We start from the raw sequence: 25872 nt of genomic DNA on the forward strand, positions 1-25872 counted from the left end.
CAGGCATGTCCTATTGGGAGTAGGCCTCGTGGAAGGCTCAGGACACGCTGGTGGGACTATGTCTCCGAGCTGGCCTGGTGTCGCCTCGGGGCCCCCCCAGAACAGCTGGAGGAGGTGTGCGTGGATCGGAAAGTCTGGGCATCTGGGCATCGGGTAAAATGGATGGCTTGATGGATGGGATGAGATCTTGCGTGGAGCTCCAGATCGAGGGAGATTATCAGTGGTCTTGTATGTCTTCCATTTTCTAATAATTGCTCCCACAGTTGATTTCTTCACACCAAGCTGCTTGCCTATTGCAGATTCAGTCTTCCCAGCCTGGTGCAGGACAACAATTTTGTTTCTGGTGTCCTCCGACAGCTCTTTGGTCTTGGCCATAGTGGACTTTGGAGTGACAGTAGCCTTTGTTACTTTGGTCCCAGCTCTCTGCAGGTCATTCACGAGGTCCCCCTGTGTGGTTCTGGGAGTGTTGCTCACCGTTCTTGTGATCATTTTGACCCCACAGGGTGAGATCTTGCGTGGAGCCCCAGATCGAGGGAGATTATCAGTGGTCTTGTATGTCTTCCATTTTCTAATAATTGCTCCCACAGTTGATTTATTCACACCAAGCTGCTTGCCTATTGTGGATTCAGTCTTCCCAGCCTGGTGCAGGACAACAATTTTGTTTCTGGTGTCCTCCGACAGCTCTTTGGTCTTGGCCATAGTGGAGTGTGGGGTGTCTCGCCCATAGACTGGTCACGCCCAGCTCACATTAAATCCGGTAAAGGTCCGACTTCCGCGAACTTAGAAAGTCATGAAAACCAATGTTGCAAACTCACACTGCTCCGCAAAGTCCGGCTCCGGTTACGGTTACCGGGGCCATCCGCCGGCCTTCCGGCGTCACCAGAAAGAATCCACAAGAAGTCTATTTTTGCCGGAGCCCCGCGGATCAAGCTGACAGGAAAACACGAGCCAAGCAGGAAGTCCGGTCTCATGAGACAAGAAGATCCGGTGTATTTCAAAATAAAATCTGTCTGCTCACTACTTACCTGTACCTGAGCGTAATATCGGAAATGTAAACATTTCTCCATTACCAGTGACCAGAGCCGGTGCTGGCCCTTCTGGGGCCCTAAGCAAAAATCCACACAGGGGCCCTACAGTTCGCATCCCATGGCTATGAGAGCAAATCCATTTATGTCATGTTTCACTGTGCAGTAGAGCAGGCCAGAAGCAGAACATAATGACCTCAATTCAGCCCCTGCCCCTCTGAGTCAGAACCACTAACCACTAAGCCACTGTGAGAATGGGATTTAGGACGACTACTAGTCTATTCCCCCACTTTTTAAAATGGTAAATGGCAAATGGTCCCATTTTCTCACCTCTGGTCCCTGACCCACAGTTTGGGAACCGCTGATTTTAAACTTTTTCCCCCACTGTATATAGCACCTTTCCACCTGCTTTAGGCAGTCAAAGCACTTTACATCAAGGAACCAGTCACCCATTCACACTGTCATTCACACACCAGTGCACGCAGACACTGGAGTGTGAATCCTGAAATCAATGCAGGAAAACCCTCTGCAGCCACATGGCGGTTTACAGGACCATCTGAAGATGTTAGGGGTTAGACAGACGCGGGCTGTATTCAGCTACTTTACTGTACCTTTTGAACAAATTACTTCTAGAGTAGTTTTATAATACAGTACTTTTTACTTCTACTCGAGTAAAATTATAATGAAGTATCAGCACTTTTCCACTGTGAGTAAATATTTAAGCAGCAAATGACAGAATAGATGTAGATCGTCTCGTGCACATTGTTCTTTAGAATTATTTAGTTTTTCTGTATTTTCTGCCATTTTTTTTAAACTTTCTTTGTAAATATCAGGATTTCCACATGTTGTTTCACATAATTTAGTCATTGGAAATAAATCAGGCCTTTTCGCTCAGCTACTACTCACAGAACTCACGTAACACAACTTTTTTTTACTTTTACTCGAGTACAAATTACTAACATTACTCTTACTTCAGTAAATATTTCAGCTACTACCCACCATTGGGGGTAAACGGGCTGGCCAGAAATATCAGACGCTGCGTAAAAAGCAATGGCTGTGGGAGCGGTGGATGCCATATGTACATCAGTAGAAAGGACTGGAATAAATTTGTGACAATCATAAACAAAATCAGTACAAAGTAAATTCAGAGAAATGTTTTTTGTTTGGACATGGGAAACTTTAATTAGGAAAAGGGAAAAACGCTGGTAAAAATGATCACACTGTTTACAAGTATGTACAGAGGCATAGTACAAATGAACCTATGCCAAATGCAATCACTTTAGAAAACACAAGACACCCCAGCGTTACCTCTATGTACACCTCTATGTAACATTATCACACATAAAACCAAGTCCAGGCTGTATTTAGCACGAGATTGAATTGACAACTGCTGAACTTAAAGGTTTTTGTCCTGTTGAGGTAGTGAGCCCGAACCCCCGAAAAAATCAACATAAAAATAACTTAAAATTCCACAAATAACAAGCAAGTTAAAAGCTCAACTCATTTATTTCCTTCAAATTGTGTTAATTTTACATTTATTGTCCATAATATACAAAAATACAAAAACATGGGACTGTGCGGCATTAACATTATATGTATTTTGAACTTTGAGCTTCAGGCTACGTCCCTCATAGTCCTTTAAATACAGCAAACGACAAACTGATAGTGGAATAAAAGCGTCCGACACAAATAAAAACACGAACTTTGAACAGATGGGAGAAAAACAGGGCTCGACTGGTTTAAAACTATATCTCTATACTTGGAAAAATGCACCTTTTTATAAAGTTATAAACAGGATAAGACTGAAATCACCATTGTGTTGTAGTAGTGACAATAAAATGAAGCTGCTCTACAAGGACGACCCGACATGAGGGCGATGTTTTTCTTGAATAAACGTGTTTCGCCAGCAAAGAAAGTGGAGTAAGGTGCTCAATATGCTCTCATTCACTTTGTCCAAAATATTCATTGTATTTAGTCCCTCGTTGTAGTGCAATTTGGTATTTGACTGCACTTTTATGAGCTGGTAGAAATGGTCTTAATAAACTTATTTCTGTAGGATTCTTTCAGCCAAGTTGATGACATGGTTTAACTATTCAACTGTATTTTATTTTTCACATAAATAATAGACAAAAGGCTCCTTAGGAGTGTTTTTGACTACTACAACCTTTAAGATTTGACCATTTTGTGTTGACACACTTATAGACTTGTAATCTGAGCCTTTGGAGACCAGACCTATTTGAAATTGGCTTATAATCAAAGGCAATCATGTTCGACTAAGCAAACGAAAGCAGGTCAGTGTGCACTAAGTAGACCAGACTGTGCCGTTGCTTTCTTAGGTGACCATTTTTAAACCTGAAATGGAAATACAAATAAATAGACAAATGGCTCAAAATGGAAATCACCATCACAGCCAATATGTTTTGACCCAGCGAATGCAACTGTCGCTGTTCAGTCAAAAGACCCAGTTAAGACTCATGGCATGTAATCTTGCACTGTTCCGAGCGCAGAAACGATGTCTAAATTTCAGTTCAGGAAGCGCCGACATCGTCTTGCCCCGCAGTTGCAATGCAGCTTGTTGTTCTCGTCCTCTATGGGGAACTTGTAGTCGTAGGTGAGCTCCTCGCCCCGGTAGATCTTACGCAGGGCGAAGATGACAATGTGCTTGCGCCCGTCCACGTTGATGACCCGCGAGTAGCAGTTGGGCTCGCACGAGTGATTGATGAAGCGCGCCGCGTTCCCCTGCATCGTGGCGTCCACAACATCGAAGTCATCAATGCGGAACATGTAGCAGCCAATGCCCTGGAGAAGACAAGCAGTTAAGGGCGTTATGCTTGGATATGGAAGATAAGCTAGAGTTGCACAATAATCAAGTAAAAGTATATGAAAAGAACCTTTAACATTAGTATAAACCATAAACTGACTAATGCACAGCTGAATATATACAAACCTTGCTGTCATAATATTTCTCTCTCTTATCCGTCAGTACAGCTCGAATCACAGCTCCAGCGTATTCAATCACCATCTCCCCAGACTCGATGTTTCGTTTACAGAAAAGGCCTCTTCCGTGAATCGCCGATCTACAAATATGCAAGTAAAAAGAAGTTAGCAAATGCTCATATTTACTGAGTGATAAGGCCAATATTTGGACATATACCTGTACACGCCAACAGCCTCTTTGGAAATTTTCTCCAGATGTCTGAATCTCATGGCCATAGGAAGCTCTGTGCTGGTGAATCGTCTGCTCGAGACAAATTGATAGTTAACACTACAGGAGGCGGGACAAGAAAGCATCAGTGAGTTTAAAATAGTCTTACCTTGAGGATTTCAGAGGAAAATCGTCGTCCTCTTCCTCAAAGGGACCAATGATCTCAGGGAGCGCTCTGTGCTGCGACGCCAGGAAGTTAAACATGTCGAAGGTGGCTTTCCTGGTTCAATGACAAAAGAGAAAGCGATTTAATGCATCGTTATGAAAGCAGAAGAACTTGTACCGCCAACTACTAATACGTCATCTCCCGTCGGAGAGATTCTCACCGTGAGCAGACTTCGGCGCGAGCAGTGCCGCTGGGGTTGAGGGGAAGGTCCTCCTCCTGGTTTTCGCAGCGGTGGAACCTGAAGCGGTGCTGTTTGCAGTCGGACGCTCCCTGCAGCTGCTCCAGGAGGAAGATGACGGCGTCGTGGAGCAGGCCGAGGACACGCGGTCCGTTCATCCCGCCCAGAGGCAACTGCTTCAGGTGGAAGTCCGCCCGAGCCTCCAGGACCCCGTCAATAACCGCCCGCCACGCCACTGAGGAGCAAAGGACAGGTGTCAGAGGTCTGAGAACAATATGTTTTTCCTTGTGTATCTATGACGTTTCTCTATGTGTATACTATAACAAACAATCAGGGACTGAAAAACGGACCTGGACTCTGAGCAGCCTGGCCCAAATTAGGGTAAATGAGCACTCCACGAATACATGTGGAGTGCTCATTTGCAAGTTTGGCTTTACCCAAGTTAAAAGCTTCTCGACTGGAGAGCAACAGAGTAACGCCTCATCTGAAAGCCAAGACCTACAAAAGTGATAGTAGCTTTTTGTCACGCTGTCCCCACGTTTTTGTGGCTTTTGTCATTGCTTTGTCATCGCGTTTAAGTCTTTTTTGCGTTATTTTGCCAGGTTTTTTGTCATGTTTTTGTTGGATTTTCATTGAGTTTTTTTGTTGCATTTTTGTTGCTTTTCCGGCACATTTTTGTTCTGTTTTTGTCGCTATTTTGATGCTTTTCTTTTAAGCTTTTAGATTTGGGTAAAGCTCGGGTAAGAGGATAAGGAGACAAATGTCAAGTCTGCCCCTGCATACAATGGGACTTAACCACACAGCCATTGTGAAGTGATGTGTTAATGCAAAATAAAATTGTCACAATAGTGTTCTGGACTTTTCTACAGTCATTTTTGACTAGAAAAGTGAGTAGAAGTAAAAAAAAAAAGTGAATATTCTAAGGTCGATTGTAAAATCAAGAATTACCTTCGATACTGTTGGCTTTGACACTGAATCCATCTTCGCTGGTGATTTCAAAGCGCAGGTGTGGCTGGTTCAGACACGTCTTCTTTCTAAATTTGAGGGCTGGCGGCTCATCTTCTGAACTCACTCCTTGAATATAAAAATCATAGGCAGGAGAATAAATATTTTCAACCATTTCTCTATTGTCTCTTGTTTAGATTGCTTTGTAACAAACCTGAATACGGGCCCCACTCGGTGAGGTCTCCGTGTCGAGAACTGATCCATTTGTGAGTTTTACTGTCGACGTCACTGTCGCCTGAAGGCATGTCTGCTCTGGGATACCTGAATAACAGACGAGAGATAATCATTAAATACTTTCCGAGGTAGGTTCATCTACATCAGACACTGTGCATTCAAAAGCGCAGCAGCAAAGAAAATGTGGCATTGAGCAAATGAAGAACTCGTTATAAAACATTTGAAATTCAATCAAATTAATAGAACTGACAATCTGGTTATCTTTATACACTCAACTGCAGCTCTTTTTCTGTGCCAGGGGAAGGCTAGTTTGCTTGGTGCAGGGCCAACTTAATCGGCAAAACACAGAGGCCCGAACCTTCCCATTATGAAGCAGGACTTTTCTACAAATGCCAGTATGTATTTTGAACTAAAACTTTAGAACAAGTTAACAGGAATTTGAGCTCTGGTTTCATTATCTTGGTGGCCAGAGAGTCTGTGCTGAATTCTAGGCCCGATGTCGCCCCCCCGTTTTCTACACCATTACGAGGATAATTTACGACAGCAAAGTCACACACAGCTGACATTGTAACAGGAAACTCACCAGCAGGATTTGGGAGCTGGTGGAGCGATGATCCTGAACGAGTCACGCTCTGTTCGATGTCCCTCGTCCAGATCAAGAATGTCCTTCATCGACGGAGCCTTCATTCGAACACCACTAGATTTACTACCAGAAACACAGGATAAGATTGATATAGTATGATTGCTCAGTTTGGGGTCATTAGAGAAGACTTAAATACAAAAGATAAACGAGAAGAAGAACCCATTTCAGAACAAGAAATGCAGAGTTCAAAACTGCAGGGTTCTCAGAGGACATTCCCTGAATTATTGCAGCCTTTGCTTTTAATTTACTGACAGTGGCGACTATGATAGTGAGTGATTTCAATTTACTTGTGCATCTGAATAAGAAGTTGGGAGGAAGCAGTTGGTGGTGGGCTTGATGATGTGACACATGATGTTATCCTCTGAGAAAACTATAAATAACATCAGGAAAAAGGGTGACATGAGGAGCTGAAGCAGGACTAATGAATGGATGGTTCAATAAACAGAGTGGCACTGGGACACTATGTCAATGTCACCAAACAAACAACAGTAGACCTGTATTAAAGTAATTATAATGTGTGTAGATTGAGTTCGACATTGACATTCCTGAGGAGATTCAGTTTGTTTTCTAGAAGTTAACAAGGTAATGTGACGCGAAATATGGTATATAAAGCGATGAGTAACATGCATGAATCAAATGGGTAAAAAAGGGAGAAAAACAAAGATAATCTTACCCGTCAATTCCTTCATCCGTCTCACTCGCATCTTTCAAACAGTCCAGTTTGGATTTCTTCCTGTTTGACTTTTCGGACAAAGACGAGACCCTCTTGACTCGGACATGAGTTCTTGATGAAGTGCACGAGGCGGCGCTGGGGCCACCGATGGGCGCGTTTGGGTCCATTTCAGGGGGTAAACCATAAGTCAGGTCCTGGTCGGGCGCCGCTGCGGGCGAGCCAAACTGAAATTTCTTAGGTTTGCGCCCGATACGTTTTCTGATGATATTTGGCTTGGTCTTTTTCGCTGCGTCGCGATGCGTTGCCATGGCTTTGTCTATGATGGCTTGGGCGGTGTCTTCTGCAAGTTGAGGGGGAGGTTCAGGCGATTGTGAAGTGACGGGAGAAGAGGCTGGAGATGGACTAGGGACAGTTTTTATCATTCGGAAAACGATTCTTTTTTGTGGTAGAGGGGTGTGGTTTTCCACCGCCGGGATAGTTAACGTAGCGGGCATGGTTATCGCTGCCGGGCTAATTGTGTTCGTCAGTGGTACATTTGAGGGTGCTAGGCCAATAGTAGCAACAGTGCCAACTGGTGCTGTTGGAGGACTGGGCAAGCTAGGTGTGCTTGCTGCGATGGCTGCATTTGAGAGGGTAGTGGTTGTTTCTGAAGTTGAAGAGGGTGTTGCAGGACTAGCCTGGGGCCTTATTATCAAACGCGGGACGCTGCGCTGTCCGGCATTTCCACTATGTAGTAGCTTAGCGATCTGGCTAATCTTGTTGTAGGCTGGGGAGTTTGTGCTAACGACTTGGTACGTGTTAGTCCTTTGGTCTTTTATGAGAATTTGACCTTGCCGATTCACCAGTAAGACTTGAGGAGTCCCGGTCGGAGTAGCTGCACCGGTAGCAGCATTAGCCGTCCCTGCCTGATTTGGAACGGTTTGCCGTTGACCGGCGGGTGCACTGCTGTTCAAACGGATGGCGATGGACCTCCCCCGTGGTGCACCGGGCTGAATGGGTAAAGTGTTGAGGCCATTGATGACAATAGGTGAGGTGACTGTGCGCGGGACAGTGCTAGTTGTAGCTGCTTTCGCTGCTCCTGGTGTGCTTTTGATAGTCGGAGAAGGCAATACCAGTCTGAGCTTATGCTTCTCAGGCACGACAAGATTGATTTTCTTGGAAGCCGGTGGGGGCACGTTCGGTTTCACAAGAACAGTTTTCACCGGGGATAGAAGTTTTTTGGTGGGACCTTCAGGGACAAAAGGAGAATAGTCCGGATCTTTCAAATCGTCTTTAAAACCTTCTGCTGATTCGTCTGATGAACTGCTACTACTGCCATCATCCTCATCTGCTTTGTTTTTTGGGTAGACCACAGTCCCAGCACTGGATGTAAAATGCCCCGTTTCAGAATCAAGAACCACATCGTTGTTTGCACTTTGCGGCCCGCTGTAGATGGACTCCAGTTTTCTCATCGCTTCAGACTGTGACTCAGTGTCCATAGTTTCGCTGATGTCAGACTCTGTGTCCGACTCCCCATCTGCCCCGTCGAGTTGTCGGATAGATTGAGTTGGATTAAGATTAGGGCTGTCCGAGCTCGGGCCCACCTCCACAACAGTACGAGAAAACTTCAAGTAACGCTTCGATTCATCGTCCGGCGCTTCACTTTCCAATTTGCCTTGTTCAGAGGTAGCGCGCTCGCCTTCCCCCTTGTTGCTCTGACAATGCAACACCAGATTGTCAGTTAGCAAATTGTCATCAAACTCGAGCTTGGTATTTAACACGGACTCGACAGCTGCGTCTGCCCCGAACACATTATAGGGAAGTTCATGGGACATTAACTGGGCAACTTCCTCTTCCAAGTTATCGGGTGCTAGCGAGATGCCGTTTGTGGTGGCGACTGCTGCGTCTTCTGCCTCAGAGGAAGCCAGAAAATCTTGCGGGACCTCTGCCGAAACTGGAGTGGTGATTTTAAAGCTATGCCGTCCTCTCGGGGAGCCGCTGAGTGATCCGCGGTGAGGGGAGAAGCCGGATGTAGTCGGAGAGCCCCACACCGGTGAGGTAGAGTTTTGGCGGGACAGAGGAGGAGAGAGGGGTCCGATGGTGGAGGAGCGTGGAGGGGAGCCGAAGAGGCAGGTTCTGCTGGTGCCCCCGGAGCGATGGGGCGTGGGAGCAGAGGGGTCGCTGTCTGAGGGCGACGAGCTGCAGCGACTCCGGGACGAGAGGCGGCGGGTACGACGAGTGTCCTCCAGGTCCCGGAGGGTCACGATGTGATGGGGTTTGGGCGGTCCAGTCCCTAAAGTAAAAGTTATGTTAAAATTATACAATAACTATAAAGCTACACATTTAAACAATTTTGTACAATAAAGAGAACATTAGGCATAGTTGTGGTTTAGAAACCTTCTTTTGTGCAATAAAGTTTATGATTCAAGTCAGGATTCGAAATGGCCTGAAGTGACCCCTTCAAGTAGCAATGGGAATGTTTCACCGAGGGATGCACGATAATATTGGCCTTTTTGCTTTGCACCCGATGATTGTAACCTCAGATTGCATTGAATCTGCGGCTCCAGCTCGTTGCCTTTCTCTTGGCGGCTCAGCCCTGCTCCTCCTGCAGTCTGAAGTTACTGCAGACTCATGACAGCAGCAGATATATGCTCTCATACACGCCTTCTGCATTGTTTTAGCTGAAAAATACGAAGAGTATTCCAGCGAAACAGAGGCGCAGGAGCAGGCGCTCTTTGTGAAGGAAGAGTGTTATTTTTTTTATTTAACATTTAAGTCACCACATTTTCACCGCAACAAAATGTGTAAAAGACGAGGGGGGAAAAGGCGTATCGCGGACCCGCGCTGAAGTAAGTTTAGCCTTCGAACATAGCGGGTCTTAAATCGATGAATTATCTTTAAATTAAAAAAAAAATAAAGACGATAGCGACGATCGAAGCGCTATGAACGAGAGAAGTTTTACATTGATGAAATGAGCCATGTGTTTTCTGCCGCACGAGTGGACAGCGTCTTGCTTTGGTGCTATTGTATCTACTAGATGCGCAAATGCAAACGTGAATCTGTCACAGACATGGATTTAGCATCACTTCTGGCACAAACAGCAGGAGGGAAAATGACGCTTCGAGACTCAGTGAAATATACTGTCTATATTCCACCAGGTTTGTATCTAAGAATTCATTAGTATAACATCAACAAAAAGAAAAATGCTAAGAAGGAAGTAGTAATATAATCATTCTTATTATTTTAATAAGGTATGTGACACAGATGAGCAGAGTGACAGAGACAGACCTGCTCAGATGATGGAACAGCAAAGACCCAAACCCAAAGTAAAACTCATTATCTGATATATATTTATGCACTTGTATATTTTTTATAGAGTTAATACATTTTGGGCAGAACTGTGAACTAAATACATGACATAAGATCAATATTCTTGTTTCATATCAGCTAAAACCATTATTTTCAGTCATGATTCCTATAGCAGTGTCAGTAATAAGAGATCTGATATCTGATCCTACCTGGAGATGGCAGAGGCCTGGATGACCCTCCTGCTGGTCTCCTCGCATGTGGGTAGACCGGACTCTTGGAGCCGGATGTATTGCACATTTTAGGTGAGGGTGTACTGGACTTGACTGGACTAATGGGAAGACTTTCACACTCCATGGCCTCGAGATCTGAAAAACAAAACATTTAATGATCTATAAAAAGTACTGTTGGTGGCTCGTGTTTGAGAAAGGTCCAGGTGTCGGTATCTGCTGACCTCGATGGTGGTTTGGGCTGTGGACGATGGTGTGGTTTTCTCCTTGGAAGAGCTTCACGTCCTGCTCCTCTCCTGGAAGAGGGGTGCTGACCTCCGTGACTCTACATGTGTATTTACAGCGCCGCCGCGGGTCCACTGTGCTCCAATACAACCGAGAACACCTGACGGAAAGACGACCGTGTTAAAAGAAGTGACTCATTTTCACAACATCGAGACAGGACGCAAAAAGAACTAATTCTACGTACTGATATCCAACAGGGCACAACGCTCTCCCATTTGATGAAAGCTCCGTCAACACGCCAAGCTTATTGATCTGGAGGGAACCTGAGGATGACAAAGTGTAGAGTGTTACAATTGCCATAAATGATTGTACTTGAGAATCATTTGAGGTTTTGTTAAAAAAAAAAAGTCAATGTCCACGTCATGGTGTTAGTGACTTCTAACATTTTCATGACTATATCTTCTATACCTATATACTGGTTTACATTTACTACATTTGCTAATAAAGACACAGTGAGATGTTACCTCTTCTGGATTGTTACCTATTGACATGTTGATCGACTCTGGATCGAGACCAGTGAGAAACTTCCTTCTGAGATTAATTCCTTGAAAATCCACATAAACTCGACGAGGCACTTCAAACTCCTTCTCCTCCACAACCTAAAATTACCCAAAATATCATTACATTATTGTCGGGTGAATCAAACGCATCCCAACAGTTTCATCGGACACTGTGCACACACCTTGTCGCTGACGAGCTCCCTGTGCCTGTTGCAGTACACTTTGCGGTCTTGTTGAAACACACAGTTCTCGATGCGAGCGCACATGAAGTGGTAGTTGCTTTGGCAGGTGGCGAGGCAGCAGCCCACTGTCGCCCCTGACTGTCCGCAACGATCACAGCGCTGAAAGCAAAGGTAGACCCATTATTAAATATGAACTTTTTAACTTGTAGCAGGAGCAGGCTCTGAGTTATATGGTTTTCTAATGTGAGCGATCGCAATGTCGTGATGTCCGGAGGGTCTGTGGTAAATTAATGTTTTAATTAAATACTCATAATTCTATGACAGACAGAGCATTGCAACAGATCAGTAATGTTATAAAACAGCGTAAGAGGCCTGGATGCATCAACCTTTGCTGACCATTCACCAAAACATCCGGAAATTGCGCAAGTAAACAGTGATTGCTCGTAAAACATAGGCTGTAAAGTTAGGAATGGACTTATTGTGGCCGACTTCTTCCTGTAACCATAAGGAAATGGCGGCTGGCTCCGGATGTTCCTGGCTCCGAAGGAATTTCCATTGAAACTTTTTTGCCCCTCTTTAAGTCAATACTGAACACAGACTTGTCCTTACTTCCATGTGTTTGTCGTAACAGTCATTCCCATTTTTTCCAGCACACTGTCCAGCCATCTCATTTTAGGTTGTTCCCTCGATGGACCTGCTGCTCTGATGACATGTCTGAAGAAAGACAGTCTATTCCTCGCTATTATGTTTTCACTTAGATTTCTTTCAGGACCCATTGGTTTGCTTTCTTCGCTGTTGTTGTGGATTTTCTTGCTTAATAAAGCTTAAGAGAAGTTTGTCTAGTCAACATGTGAAGTTTATTACGCATGCGGAGATTGTACGCACAGGAGGATCTGTGCGTAAATCTGCGGAGCAAGGTTTCGTAGCAGATTTTATACACATACATCGAAAGGCGGTACAACAGAACAAAGACATGGTGATACATTTGGAGACGTAAATGCAAGCGGCCAAGAGGCGCTTTGCATGGGAATGAAATCAGGCTGGCGGTGGAGAGAGAGAGAGATCTTTTGTCATGCTTTATAAGATGGCCCTGCTGGCCTATTGTCTTTTAGGTGCGAAACGACCCTGCCCAGGATCTTGACCATGCCCAGGAAGAAACCGGTCTGGTCACTTAGCAGGGGGCCAGGCCCGCATGGCGTTAACTTAGTTACCTGGCTTAACTTTAACCAAGTTTGTCACAACACTGTCCATGGAATACGTAGAAGCCTCCTCCATGCCCACATTCTCATTCTGTCTGCCTTTTTTATTGTCCAACTTTAATTTTTATTTTTGTCTTTTTCTAGATAATGAAGCCGGCTCCAAAAACCCAGTCAAATTGCTAGCATGAACGAACTTCAGCTAGCCTGCGCTGAACGCTATGGGGAAGCCTCGCTCCCTCCAACCAGTCAGTAATTTTACAGACTATGGTACAACTACATCAGGGGGTCGGCCATTAACAAAAGCTCCTAAAGCCTGACAGGACAGTAGCCAATGTGTTGGTTGTATCCTGATCTCTCATTATTATACACGTGTGGAATTCTTTCCTTTCGTTTTCATTTAAGCAGCCCCCTAGTGGCTGGAGTGAGCATTCTGGTGATTTCTTTAAAAAATCCTAACTCTGCAACGGAATGGGCTAGAGACTTACTTTTTTGTACATACTCAGGAATTTACGCCCTACAAGTCGTGGGCCCGGATTCATTAATCTCGCAGGCCGGATATGGCCCGCGGGCCGTAATTTGCCCAGGTCTGATTTAAATGCTTACCAGGTGGCGCCCTCTTGAGACTGCACAGTGAACCTGCAGCAGGGCACCGGTGTCCTCATAAACCTCCGCAGACCAGAGGCAGCAGTTTATATGAGCCCACTCGTTCTGTCCCATGTACAACAGTCGGCCTTGCTCCTGTAGAGAGGAATGTGAGATATTAAAAACGGGCCAAAATATTTAAATTATGAATAAACACGTGATTGTATTGGGATTTATGATTCTTTTAGGTAATTGTAAATCTGGATGAATGTGAAAACAACCATTAGATTAATGTAGTGAGTAGTACAGAGCATTTCATTTGGGAACAATTATGTGATCTATCATTATTATAAGATCTTAATCTAATTGAAGACATTTTGCAACCCTAAGCTGGATACAGTAAAGCACAAGAGTGTTTTGAGTAAAACCTACACTTGGAACAGCATCTCCACTTTGTTGACAGAGCATACATTGCCTCCCATCTTTTGTCTTATTGTACTCGTGATCGTTCACAAAAGCTGCAAAAAGAGACAAGCCTAATCAGTGAAACACACACACACTCTCAAAGTATAAATCAAAGTATAAATCATTTCCTCTGTCTCAAATATTGTTCAGAAAATGCAGCGTTCTTACCTCGTGTGTGAAGCGCTAGGCTGGACAGGTTTGAGTGTGTCGCCCTCTGCTGGTAGGACCGTTCTAACCACTGCGCATAGCTGTGCTCTTTGGAGGGTGGGAGAACAGCTTCAGGGAGCATGCCACTAGAAAACCATTGTAGAGAAAGTATAAAGAGAGAACATTATATAAAAGAAACCAGACTTCTACATGTTCAATTACTTCATTTATCTATTGATCATACAGGGGAAGATGCTTATATGGACTGTCCCAGCTTACCTTGGAAAATCTTCTAACAACGAGTGGCAGTTCTTTAAATGACGATGAGGAAACCAAACTAAAATCCGTTCCATAAGCTGTAAAAAAAAATCCAAAATATATATAATTTTTCAATCAAAAAAACAAAACAAAAAAAGAATAAAAAAGTGTGAATCGTCTTACTTTGACATAATGATCTTTGGCTGAGTTTGTGCGTCTTTGATCATCGGGTAGAGCCTCTTCCTCCTTTTGCCATTTCCTCAACACAAAAGCCACATCGGCATGGAAGGTTTTCTACATGTGAAAGGAAAACAAGATTTAAACGTTTATAGACTTTGAGTACAGTAAATAAAGAGGGATATAGAGTTTGTGCATACCACTGAGTCATAACCAGCAGATTTAAATCTCTTCTCCACAGCTTGAAGATCACACACTTTTTCCCTGTTAAGTTCTAGAGGTTTGCATTCATAACACTGCAAAAAAGAAAATATGAATGGATTGGTTGGATTAGCTGAAATTGCCAGATTTTTTAGGGAAGTTTATCGATCTATCAAAACGTCAATATGGTATAACACGTGATCTTGAAGTGTTTTTCTCACCTTTTTGCAGACGAGGAGGTGCTGTGTAGCATCTGAGGAGAGGAGGTCTGTGAGCACTTCCTGGAGCCGAGCGGTGAGTCTGCTCTGGAGCTCCCCCTTCAGGCCGCTGCCCTCAGGTGCACTGCAGGGCGAGCAGGTGAAGGGCAGCTCCTGGGGCAAACTCGAAAACAACTCGAACAGCTCCTCTGCAACGACAAAAGATCAAATCCTTAAACAACCACAACTAAATCTGTTTTTTCCCAGTACTTAGATAACGGCTTTTACCGCTAAACCCCCACATGAATCAAACATATTTGCTCCAGTTTGGCTTTACTCAAATTTAAGCTTTAAAAAGCATTAAAATACTCAAATTTAAGCTTTAAAAAGCATTAAAATAGTGACATCGGGAAGCAAACGAGGATGAAAATGTGACAAAAAATAGAAAAAAAATGTAACACAAATAGACAAAAATATGACAAAAAATATGACAAAAATATGACAAAAAATGTGACAAAAATAGACAAAAATGTGACAAAAAATAGAAAAAAATGTGACAAAAAATGTGACAAAAAGACAAAAAAAAGACAAAAAATAGACAAAAAATGTGACAAAAATAGACAAATGTGACAAAAAAAGACAAAAATGTGACAAAAAACAAACAAAAAAAGAGCAACAAAAAAGTCAATGTAAAAGAACATCAAAAAAGTGACGACAACACGGCAACAACGCAAGGAAAAACATCCATTTACATCAGCTTTGTAGGTCTTAGCTTTCAAATGAGGCGTTACACTGGCCTATAGGCTGTCAGCTCCAGTCGAGAAGCTTTTAAAATTTGGGTAAAGCCGAACTGGAGAACATGCACTTGCGAGTTGTAAGAGGTTAACTTATTAGACAATTCATAGACAAAAGTATTCACGTCATCTGTACTGCGTTGTTTCAGTGTTTGAGGGCGTTTTGCCTCATCAGCAACTCTTTTAGCAGGAGACTGAAAATAGATCGAGTAGGGAGGGGATCACCATCCATCTTTATTCAGGTGTACATTCAGCCTGCTGCTTTAAGATAAGCTGTGAACAAAACCTCTTGAGCTGAGAATCAAAACCTCCTCAACACTATAATAAACCAGTACAGTTAACGGCGTATTAACTTTTGTCTACAGTATGATTGGGAATGAATTGAATTTAAATGTGTATCAGTTGCATATTAAAAATGTGATTTGTATAAAACATCACTGACCTGAAATCCCTTCACATTTTGCATGAATCCAGTGGTTGCACTTGGAGCACTGAATCTGTTCGTGTTGGCTGTTGTCTTCGTAGCATTTTTGGCAAATGGAGCAAAAGTTTCCTAAAAGAGAAAGATATAATATTTTAAATCACAAACCCTCTTCCACATAAGCTCCACACTGAAATATGAGAATAATCAATTCATGTTACAAATGTATGTTAATTTATTAGATTCATCACGGACCTTTATTGTAGAGCGAAGTGCAGTCGGGACAGAGATCTTGCTTTTGGTTCCAGGCCAAGTCCCACGTCTTCCCTCGAGTCACACCACAACTTCTGCACCGAATACACGTCATGCACACCTGGGCGAGCAAAGAATGAGGATTAAACAAGAGACCATTATAGGCAACATCGCACATTCAATACAAGGAAGAGAATCTTAGTTTTACCCAGGGCATGTCACAGTTCAAAGGCTTGGGGTAAGTTGGCCCTAAACATGAGGGATGGTACGAGGTTTGGCACCGTCTGCACTGCAACACGGGCTGAGGAACAGAAGAACAGCAGGTGAATTTGAAACCCTTACAGCTTAAAAATAGGACTTTCCTCAAATATTCACATTCTGATACCTTGGAGGATTTGTTTTTGCGGCCGCACACGTGACAAAACTTGCACCGCCGACAGCACCAGTTCTCCTTGTTCTCCTCTTGGGGGCGCTCTTCGGGGGACAAGCAAAAGCTGTGGAAGGGCTCGCAGCAGATCTGGCAGTACAGCATCTGGTGGAGAATAAGAACATTTCATCAAAGATCCTCAATTAGGGCAGTTTCTCATCCAATCGGTGTGCGTATTTTTAATAACAGGCCGCTACATAATGAATGTATGTACCTCGTGTTGCCCCTGACTGGCGCAGAGCAGACAGACGGGCTGGGGTGTGTTTGGGACGGAGGCCAGGACACTGAGGCCGCCCATCAGCCACACGTTCTCCAGAGCACAGTCCTCCTGTTGATACGACGCAGAGGATTACAACAGTTTAGAAGGAAAGCAGATAGAAAAAAGTAAACAGTAGGAGTTACTTTATTAGCTTTTCTATGAACATTTTCTGTTAAATAATGCTTTTAGGTCATAACATTCATGGCTTAGGGCTGGGCAATAAATCAAATTAATCCATGGTTTTAAAAACAGACAATTTGGAAAATGGCTAAATTGTAAAATCGAGTCCGCCGCTCCATGCCCCCCCTACCAATTTAGCAGCGTTTTAGATGCTCCGTAGTGAAATGACACCAGCGGAGAAGCAGCGACTTTCTGACGATCTCTGCTGCTTCACAAAGGCCACGTGTTGTGTTTTAAGAGGACACGGTGAAGTTTTCTGCTGCTAAAACAGAGTTTCCCACTTTCCTCCCGTCTGCGCCTGTGCCTTTCTCTCACTCTGCTCTGAGCGGACCGTTTAACTCCGCCCCTTTCCCTTGAGTCTCCACGGAGACGGTTGTCAATCACAGCAGAGGCACGAAGACGATAAAACTAACAAACACTTTTGAAAACTTCATGGCTTATTAAAAGGTTTTACTTTTGAGAGCTGACAAGGAATATCTAAAACAGATTAATATATATATTTTTTCCATCTATTTATTTGAGCATACATTTTGCTCAAAAAGAGTGGGTCGAAGCAAGAAGCTTATGAGCACCTACCCCCAACTAATAAAGGGTTATGTTATCTTAATGGGCCTAATTGTAGCTACATTATGAAATAGTAATGAGCAGGACTCAGCCGTTTTCTTCATGAAAGACCAGGAGACTTTTTTTTAAAGTTTATTTAAAATAAAATCCATTAAAATCGTAATTGTCAAAACTGAGTAAAAGATTTTATTTTTTGGCCATATCGCCCAGCCCTATCATGGCTATTTGTGATTTAAATTCAGTAAGCTAAAAAGTTTATTGGGATGACAATTAAAAGTGTTCTTAAGGACCACCGTTTTTCCATACTTATAGAAGTTCTTTCCCGAGTTTAGACGAGTTGATGCGTACCTGTCTGATCTTTGTGCCAGCGCTCAGTCACCTCTCCTCCTCTTCTCTATGGGGCCAAACGGGGGTGAAGCTAGAAGGGGCCAAGCTCTTCCACGTTTTCCCTACTAGTAATATCTTCACTTTACTGCGCGGACGTCGAAGTGCTCCTAAGGTGTTACTACGGCTTACAATATAGTACCCCTTTTAATCCGACATGTTTAATTTTTCTTGTAACTATACTTGGATAGTGTAACTGCTCACCTAACAGTAATTAAAGAGGGAAAACGTGGAAGAGCTTGGACGCTTCTACCTTCACCCCCGTTTGGGTCCATAGGAATATGCTACGAGGGGCTAAATGCTAATCAACTCGTCTACGCCCAGATAAGAACATATCTCAGTATGGAAAAACGGTGGCCTGTTCCTTTAATATAAGCAACGTTTGGTATTGAGCAAAACTTACCTTAAAGTCTACCCGAATCTTGTGCTTGGTCTGCAACGGAGCCTTTAGGGAAAAGCCGTTAGTTAACCCCGACCCGTTCAGAGAGGCGTACTCCAGGGGACTCTGGGGATGAAGGAAATAGTGCGTGTCAGTGTCGTGACCTAATATAACGCCTCCGTCTTCTTCTTTGGCTTCCTCGGCGTGATTGTCCTTCGCGTCCGTTATTTGTGTCCCGTGTGTGGAGTCCAAATCAAAAGTCTGAGACGGGACAGGTGCGGCGTTGCTTTGAAAATTGTCTTTCGCAATCAGAGGTTTTCGGTCCGGTGATTTCTGTGCGGATGGGCAACAATTGCGTGAGCACATGAGGGCCTTCAGGGCGTGGAAATTGAAGTTTTTTTTACATTCTTGTAGCTGTTTTTGAGGTGATGTGGTTTTGTGCAAAGACGCTTGGACTAGGTTATTCGGTAACCTGTGCAATCTTAAACGCATGGCTTTTTTTTTTTTTGCGCTGGGATGAGGCGGTGCTACTGCTAAATCGGTGCAATTCTTTTCCGACGCTCTCAGAGAATAAGGTGACGATTCAGAAGATTTAGGGTCAGACCACTCCGGTGGCAATGACAGTCGGTGCAAAACAGAGTCGGGCAGGCGGGACAGGCGTACTCTGGGAGTGCCACGGCTGCAACGTCCCATGTCCTGCGGAGGACGTGATAGAGGAGGAGGGGCTGGTTGGAGATGGGGTGATTTAGGTTCAGCAGGGTCCAAGGCGCTTGAGGAGGTTTGGAGTTCGGAGAGTGGGCTTCTTGTTGCTTCTGGGACGGGAGATTTTGCAGGAGGGGGTGAATATTTGCAAGCGCTTTGAGAGCTAGAATTAAAGATGGAGTCTGGCAATCGGGACAACTGTATAACCAGTTTGGAGGTTGGACTTAAGGGGCTTTTTCCTAAAGCTAGGGGTGAAGGCGAGGTAGGGGGGCGTATTAGAGGGGGTGGTAATTCAGCCTCAGTATTATCCAGCGTTTGGGGAGCTTGCTGCTGAACAGATAAACAAGGTTGCGGGATAGGATCATCTATAGAGTCCAGGGGTGCTTGCACTTTGGATGGTGGACTTGTAGAGGACTGTCCTACAACAGGCTGAGGCGAAAGTGGAACAGGAGAAGGGTTGTTAGCGGGACAAGGTGATAAAAATTCAACATTAGCCTGGGGGGGAAGTTGCGTGATAGAACCAGGCGGTTGATCCAGGGGCAGTGGCGTTGGTCTTGTAGGGGAAAGAGGGGCAGGAGGTTTTGTTCGAGGCGGCAACAGTTCGCGATAGACCTGAGTGGAAGCTTGCAGGACAGACTCGGGCAACCGGTGCAAGTGTATTTGAAGTTTCGGCAGGGGGCTCCAGGAGGGGCTCTGGTCTGGTAGTGGTAAACTGGTCTCCATCTCTGCGGCGATTTTCTCTGGTTGTTCCTGTGAAGGAGGGGGACTGCCTAAGCCAACCAGCAAGACTGCAAACTTACACTAAGACTATTGACATGCAAAAGGCGGCGATTACAGGCCCAGTGGGTATAAGAAGGATAAGAGGAAAGTATAACGGTTTAGGTTAGCCAGAAGTGGGAAACTAACAGAGGTCAAGGAGAGCAGACGCACCGGCAAAGGATCGGAATTTGGTCTAAACAAAAACAATAAAAAAAATCCTATCCTCAATGCTAATTATAATCATGGCAACAACTCATATTTGGGCATATCTTGTATGAACTACAAATTGTCTTTAACAAAAAACATAGAATAGAGATGCTCTCCAATATATGCACAAAATCTGATTACATGCATTACAGCAACAAAACACTTTTCCACATTTCCATAATATTCACATTTGAAATTGATTAAAAAAAAAAAAAAAAAAGTACATGCAAACATAGTGCTCCAATTAAAAACATATTCAAGTCTCTCAATTACATGTTTTGTTTTACTTCTAGCTCAATCTTGAACAAAAAGTGCAAAGCAAGTATGAGCAAAAAGAGGGGGGGGGGAGGGAAGCCATGCAAAGATCCAGATCGTCGTGCTACTTCGGTAAAACCACCTGAGCGTCAATTTACTTCAGAGTTTCTACAGGCACCAGGGAATACCGTCGCTGCTTATTGGAACAACCAAAATTTTGCAGTCGGACACCAAAAGTTCACATTAGAAGCAACTTAACAAATGACATTTTAAAGGACTTAAAAAAAAAAAAGGTACAAGTGGGTTCAAATGGGGAAAACAAAACAAAACGTCAAAAAAAAGAAAAAAAAGATGACCGAACATGCTTAAAGTGTTTGTCATGCCAACAGGGACAAAAAAAGTGAGGCGTAATCATTTCAAAACCATGAGCTGAACTACACTGTTAATCATTTGGTTTAAGGTGTTGCTATAGAAAGCCACAAGAGAGAAGTAAAAAGGATAGTGAGTAAATTAAGATTTGTTTCCACTCTCCAAAGAAAAGCAGAAACGGACATGCATTTATGAGATGTAAATGAAAAAGATAAAGGCTAAAAATGAATTGAAAATGATAATAACCAGGCAATAAATCAACAGAGGAAACAGAAGCGGTGCAAAGATGGGCCGTAGTATTTTTAGAAATGTTTGGTTCATCTCGTTTCAATTTAGTGTCATGGAGAGTGGAGCGTTTGATCTTCTGGCCAATGTGTGTCGACTTATTTGATAATAATAAATAGAGCTGCTAATTTAGCTAATTTCCATTTCGAAAAATACTACTTTGAGCCGGGCCTCGGTTAAACGGTGAGGTGGAAGAAGCAGCAGAATGTGGAGTTTGTCGTTACCTTGTTAGGTCGAGGTTTGAATCCTTTGGGGAAGAGGCGCCGATGCTTCTGGGGTTCAGCGGAAACGTCTGGCAAAAAATCGGCATCCTGAGAATGGTGGTCTCAAAGAAGAAAGGGAAACATATCTAAGAATGTGGGCTTTTCGGGGGGGGGGGGGGGGACAGCACAGTTATTAAAGCTACCTCTATTCCGGGAGCCGGTCTTGTTTGCAGATTTGGTGCTTTCATTCTCCTCGTTTCCCAGGTCGTCTTCGTCTGAGAGCAGGTTGCTGTACGACCGGCGCTTGATGTTTCGCAGCGACTGTTTCTTCTCATCGTTCTGCACAAACGTACGAGCCACTCGAGCCGCGTACGCCTTTGACTGAACTGAAAACAACAGAAAAAATGGTTAAGTTTTGTGTTAATTGTTGTTTGTTGATGCAATATCCGTGTTGCAAGAAACCAGAATATATCACCAAAGTCTTCAAATAGACTGACATTTTACTTGCAAACTCAGGCTAAAACAAAAGATGCAGGATCTTGTAAATGTGCAAAAAACACAATTCAGTTTGATTTGACTTGTTTTGGTCCTGGTTTAGTGTTTAGTCTTGTTTTGACACAATTTGCTGGAAAACAAAACACCGTATTGTCCGGACTGTAAGTTGCACTTTTCTCACAGTTTGACTTATACTCAGGTGCCACCTATAAATCAAAATATTTAATTTCACATGTATGTTATCTTCACACTGACAGCCCGTAGAGGGCGCTCTAGGCTTGTGTACCAGTATCTACTACTCCAGTACCACTGAAGATTAAAAAAAGGTAATCAAGCCGCAGAAAGAAAGTTTGGAGTGAGCGACAAACTTGTGAGGGGCTGGCAAAAAGCAGAGGTTACTCTTACTGCAATGAAGAAACATAAAAAGCTAATCGAGGGCTAAAAGCTAGAGCCACAGCCAGAGGAACGAATTTGCAAATGAGAGCTTCAACAAAGTGAAGCCGAGAGAGGCTTGTAAACGCCTCCATAACCAGGAAGTAGCCAAAGCTGGTGCGACTAATACTCCCGGGCAACTTATAGTCCGGATAATACAGTATCTTGAATTTGTGTTTAAAGTGAAAATAACATTTAAACAGTTGTCATTGTCATTATTGCAATATTGCTCACCTGTATCACATATTGCATGTTTTTCAACATTATGCAGCCATAATGTTAATACAAGTATTACAAATAACCACAGTATTCAGTTGTACCTTTGTATGGCTTGAGGACACGTGCCAGTTTAGCGTTTTCGATGCGATCACACCTTTTGTATCTGAAGAAGGAGAATATAAATGCCATGTTAACACAGTTGTGGATGGTAATTCCGTCTGCGTTGAAAGCCTCATGTTCACAGACTCACATGCAGCACTGCCTCTTGACGTTGGGCCCTCCGAACTTGGGCTTGTCGAGGCACATGACACACTTGGCACAGTCCTTCTCCACGAGGCAGCCGCGACAGATGCCACAGCGCCGCGACCGCACTCCGCCCGAGCAGTACTGAGTCAGGGCACTCCGCTTGAACAACCTTTTCTTCTTCTTGCCGCGCCTCTTGAGCGGCACGGGGTCCTGAGCGGGCGCGAAATGAGCACTGTCCGGGTCCGAGAGGTCGTCATCGTCCACAACGTCTGCAAAAGTCACATGACAGACACAGCGCGTTTAATGGATGCTGTTTTTTTTATCAAATGTTAGATGTAAGACAGAATATGCTGCCGACACTGAACTTTAGGAACTGCAGTAATGAAAGAAAAAATAAATAAATCAGCAAAACCAGAGAGTGCCTCATTTTCCTGACAGTGCTGAGTGTTATAGTGTTTATGCAGCACTTCCTCACCTTAAGGTGGGTGAAGCTCACTTGACCAGTGTTGGTAAAGCTTTCCAACAGCGGAGGCTAATCTGTGTGTGACAAGACATAATTTTGCTGGCAAATATTTTATTTGCATCTACATTTCACTAAAGCTACTCCATAAGGAATCATTTTGATCCTTTTCTGCTTTGACTGCTACATCCATAGGTAATATTCTTTTTAGCTTTGTAAAAAGATAGCTGTGACTTGACAACAGTAATAACAATACAGAAGGTCTGTGTTTTTTATTTTACATGGTTGACACATTCATTATTCATTCACTCCTCAGTCACATCTGGCTACTTCTGAAGCCTTCTGACAGAGACAAGGTCTGTGTGCAGCTTCTCTGACCTTAATCAATCACATAATAAAGCTAACACACTCACTCGGGGAAGGTGGGTGACATGTCTTGCCCAAAGACACAGCAATATGAACAAGGGGGAGCAGAATGTGAACTGCCAACCTTAAGGTCATAATCATAACCTCTGTCAGCACATTTATAATACAAGATGAATTACCTACATGCAGCGGATTTTTCCTCTTCTTTGACCAAGCAAGGGTTACTACTACTCTTGTAAATTTGGCGGATCATCTGTTAAGTGTAATGCTTCCTTCTTTGTTATCATTAGCAAAGAAATAACCCCGACTGTTTGTAACAGTCCAGTTCAAACACTTACGTTTTTTAAGTAATTGTTCCTGTGAGTAAGTCAAATCTTCACATTAAAAGCAAAACCCATGGACCCTTCTCTACCTTCAGCGGTGGGGGAAAAGGCGATGCCCTCTCTCTCGTGCAGCGGCAGAGCACTCAGTCGTGGGATGTCGTCTGGAACCATCGCACGGGGCTGTCCCAAAGCCACAGCCGCCGCCCGACACACGTGCTTGATCCTGGGACCAGCCAGAGGTTGCTCCTACAAATATATGTCTAAGTAAGTCATTTCACAATATAGCGTTGCATCACATGTATAATGTTTAAAAGCCTAAAGTCCCTAAGATTAGTTTCCTAAAGCAAAGGATCAAATATAATGCTGTGCCCAATTATAAACACACTAATCTCCAAAATCACTCAATCTAAATAACAAAGTCACCTGTGGGCCAAGATCTTTAGCGGGGATGCCCTGTCGTCTCCGTCTTCTTCCGCCTGCAGCCATCAGAGACTCCTTAAAATGCCAAAAAACAAGCACTGTAATAACTTATCCTTATATAAATAACTAATTTCTTTGACTCTTATCGGTGTAACTATGTATCGCTGTGGTCACCTGTGTCATCTTAAGCTGCTTCTGTTGGTCGATTTTGATGAGTTGGACTTTGGCTTTACGCAGCATCCTCTGGAGCATCCTCTTGTTGGCGCCACTGAGACCAAACCTATGCCCCGGCGCGCTCACCTCTGCCCTCTCTCTGGTGTGGCCCACTGTCACTTCACCTGAACAAGGTAGACAACATCAGCATCATTGTGACAATAAATCCCAATGCCATATTTTTCGGATTATAAGCAAAACATGTATAATGAAGAAAAAAAACATACAAGTCGCACCGGAGTATAAGTCGCACCAGCCTTGGCAACTACTAGAGCATGGAGGCGTAACAGCACCGTCTACAAAACTCTCCCAGCAGCACGTTGTTCAAGCACCCATTTGCAAACTCGTTCCTCTAGCTGTGGCCATCTAGCTTTTAGCCAGCGATTAGCTTTTTTTGTTTTCTTCATTGCAGTAAGACTAATTTTCAGTGGTACAGTAAGTAAGTAAGTGCTTTATTTGTCATTGTACTGGCTGTCAGTGGGAAAATAACACAACGTGAAAGGATATATTTTGATATATATGTCACACCCCCAGCCAAGACATGAAAAAGAGTGCGACTTATAGTCCGGAAAATATTTTTTTTTGTACATCAGAGAAATACCAAAGGTTTAGCTTATTGATGAATATTTGGGCCGGGCTTTGAGATGAAGACTACTGTTGTGAATCCATGGTGACAAATATCAGGTTGATAGTTAAAATTCTCTTCTCTTAAATGTTAAGGATGCTGGACATGTTTAAATGTGCACAGTGGACTCAAACTCTATTTAAAAACAAGAGTAATACAAAATTGCGATGGCAAGGCTCTTTCTGCATCAAATAAAACAAAGATTACCTTCTATCACTGGCACCTCCTCTTGCATCATGAGCTCAGAGGCGGCTGCTCCCAGACTTGCATCCACCGACACAGACAGTTTCCTGATGACTCCAGGACTGTCCATCTCCTCCATCTTGATCTTGGACCTCCTCTTCCTCTTCCGTACTTCAGTCGAACCCTCTGCATCAACAGCGGCTTCTCCCTCGGTCTCCGACACGCTTTTCTTTCTTTCCTTTAGTTTCAGTGTCAGTTTTTTCAGATTCTGGTAGATTTCCTGACTCGTTCCTGGACTGAGTTTTGCTGGGGACTTTACGTGAGAAGACGGACTCTCAAACCCTGTATGCAGATCGTCGTACTCCGGCATTACACTCCCATCAAGTCCTGATTTAGTCTCAGCTTTGTAACTCCTCTTTCGGGTTGGCGTGACTTCCTCATCCAGAAACCTTTTAGGGATTTTGATAACGCGTGAAGACCTGCCACTTGGCAGAGGAGCCGAACTATTGGCTGGGGTCATCGAGGTATTGGAGCTGGTATTGGCCGGGGTCATCGAGTTATTGGAGCTGGTATTGGCCGGGGTCATCGAGTTATTGGAGCTGGCATTGGCCGGGGTCATCGAGGTATTGGTGCTGGTATTGGCCGGGGTCGTGGAGGTATTGGCCGGGGTCGG

At 43.8% G+C, this 25872-nt stretch overlaps 1 protein-coding gene across 3 annotated transcripts; it reads right to left on the reverse strand.

The window, feature by feature from the left end:
• Positions 1-2196: 2196 nt before the first annotated feature.
• kmt2ba (lysine (K)-specific methyltransferase 2Ba) lies at positions 2197-25844 on the reverse strand. Of its 3 annotated transcripts, none has more exons than XM_079571640.1 (35): positions 25224-25844; positions 24353-24516; positions 24182-24253; positions 23848-24004; positions 22614-22878; positions 22465-22526; positions 21421-21603; positions 21239-21339; positions 18462-18563; positions 16886-16999; positions 16630-16776; positions 16453-16545; positions 16248-16365; positions 16014-16124; positions 14802-14986; positions 14580-14675; positions 14386-14496; positions 14224-14300; positions 13966-14090; positions 13765-13850; positions 13354-13488; positions 11552-11710; positions 11351-11468; positions 11054-11132; positions 10809-10969; positions 10567-10722; positions 7070-9341; positions 6337-6459; positions 5734-5840; positions 5523-5648; positions 4557-4809; positions 4340-4450; positions 4180-4263; positions 3973-4102; positions 2197-3824 (listed from the first exon to the last, which is right to left on the reverse strand). In XM_079571640.1, the coding sequence occupies exons 1-35, from the start codon at positions 25816-25818 to the stop codon at positions 3549-3551; spliced, it is 7254 nt and encodes a 2417-aa protein (XP_079427766.1). In that variant the 5' UTR covers positions 25819-25844; the 3' UTR covers positions 2197-3548. The 3 variants fall into 3 exon arrangements, with proteins under 3 accessions (XP_079427766.1, XP_079427764.1, XP_079427765.1); XM_079571638.1 differs by having other exon boundaries at positions 18462-19889; XM_079571639.1 differs by lacking the exons at positions 23848-24004; positions 24182-24253; positions 24353-24516; positions 25224-25844 and adding an exon at positions 23085-23127 and having other exon boundaries at positions 18462-19889.
• Between the last annotated feature and the right edge of the window lie 28 nt (positions 25845-25872).

This window comes from Gobius niger (assembly GCF_951799975.1).
Source record: "Gobius niger genome assembly, chromosome: 14".
Taxonomy (NCBI): Eukaryota; Metazoa; Chordata; class Actinopteri; order Gobiiformes; family Gobiidae; genus Gobius; species Gobius niger.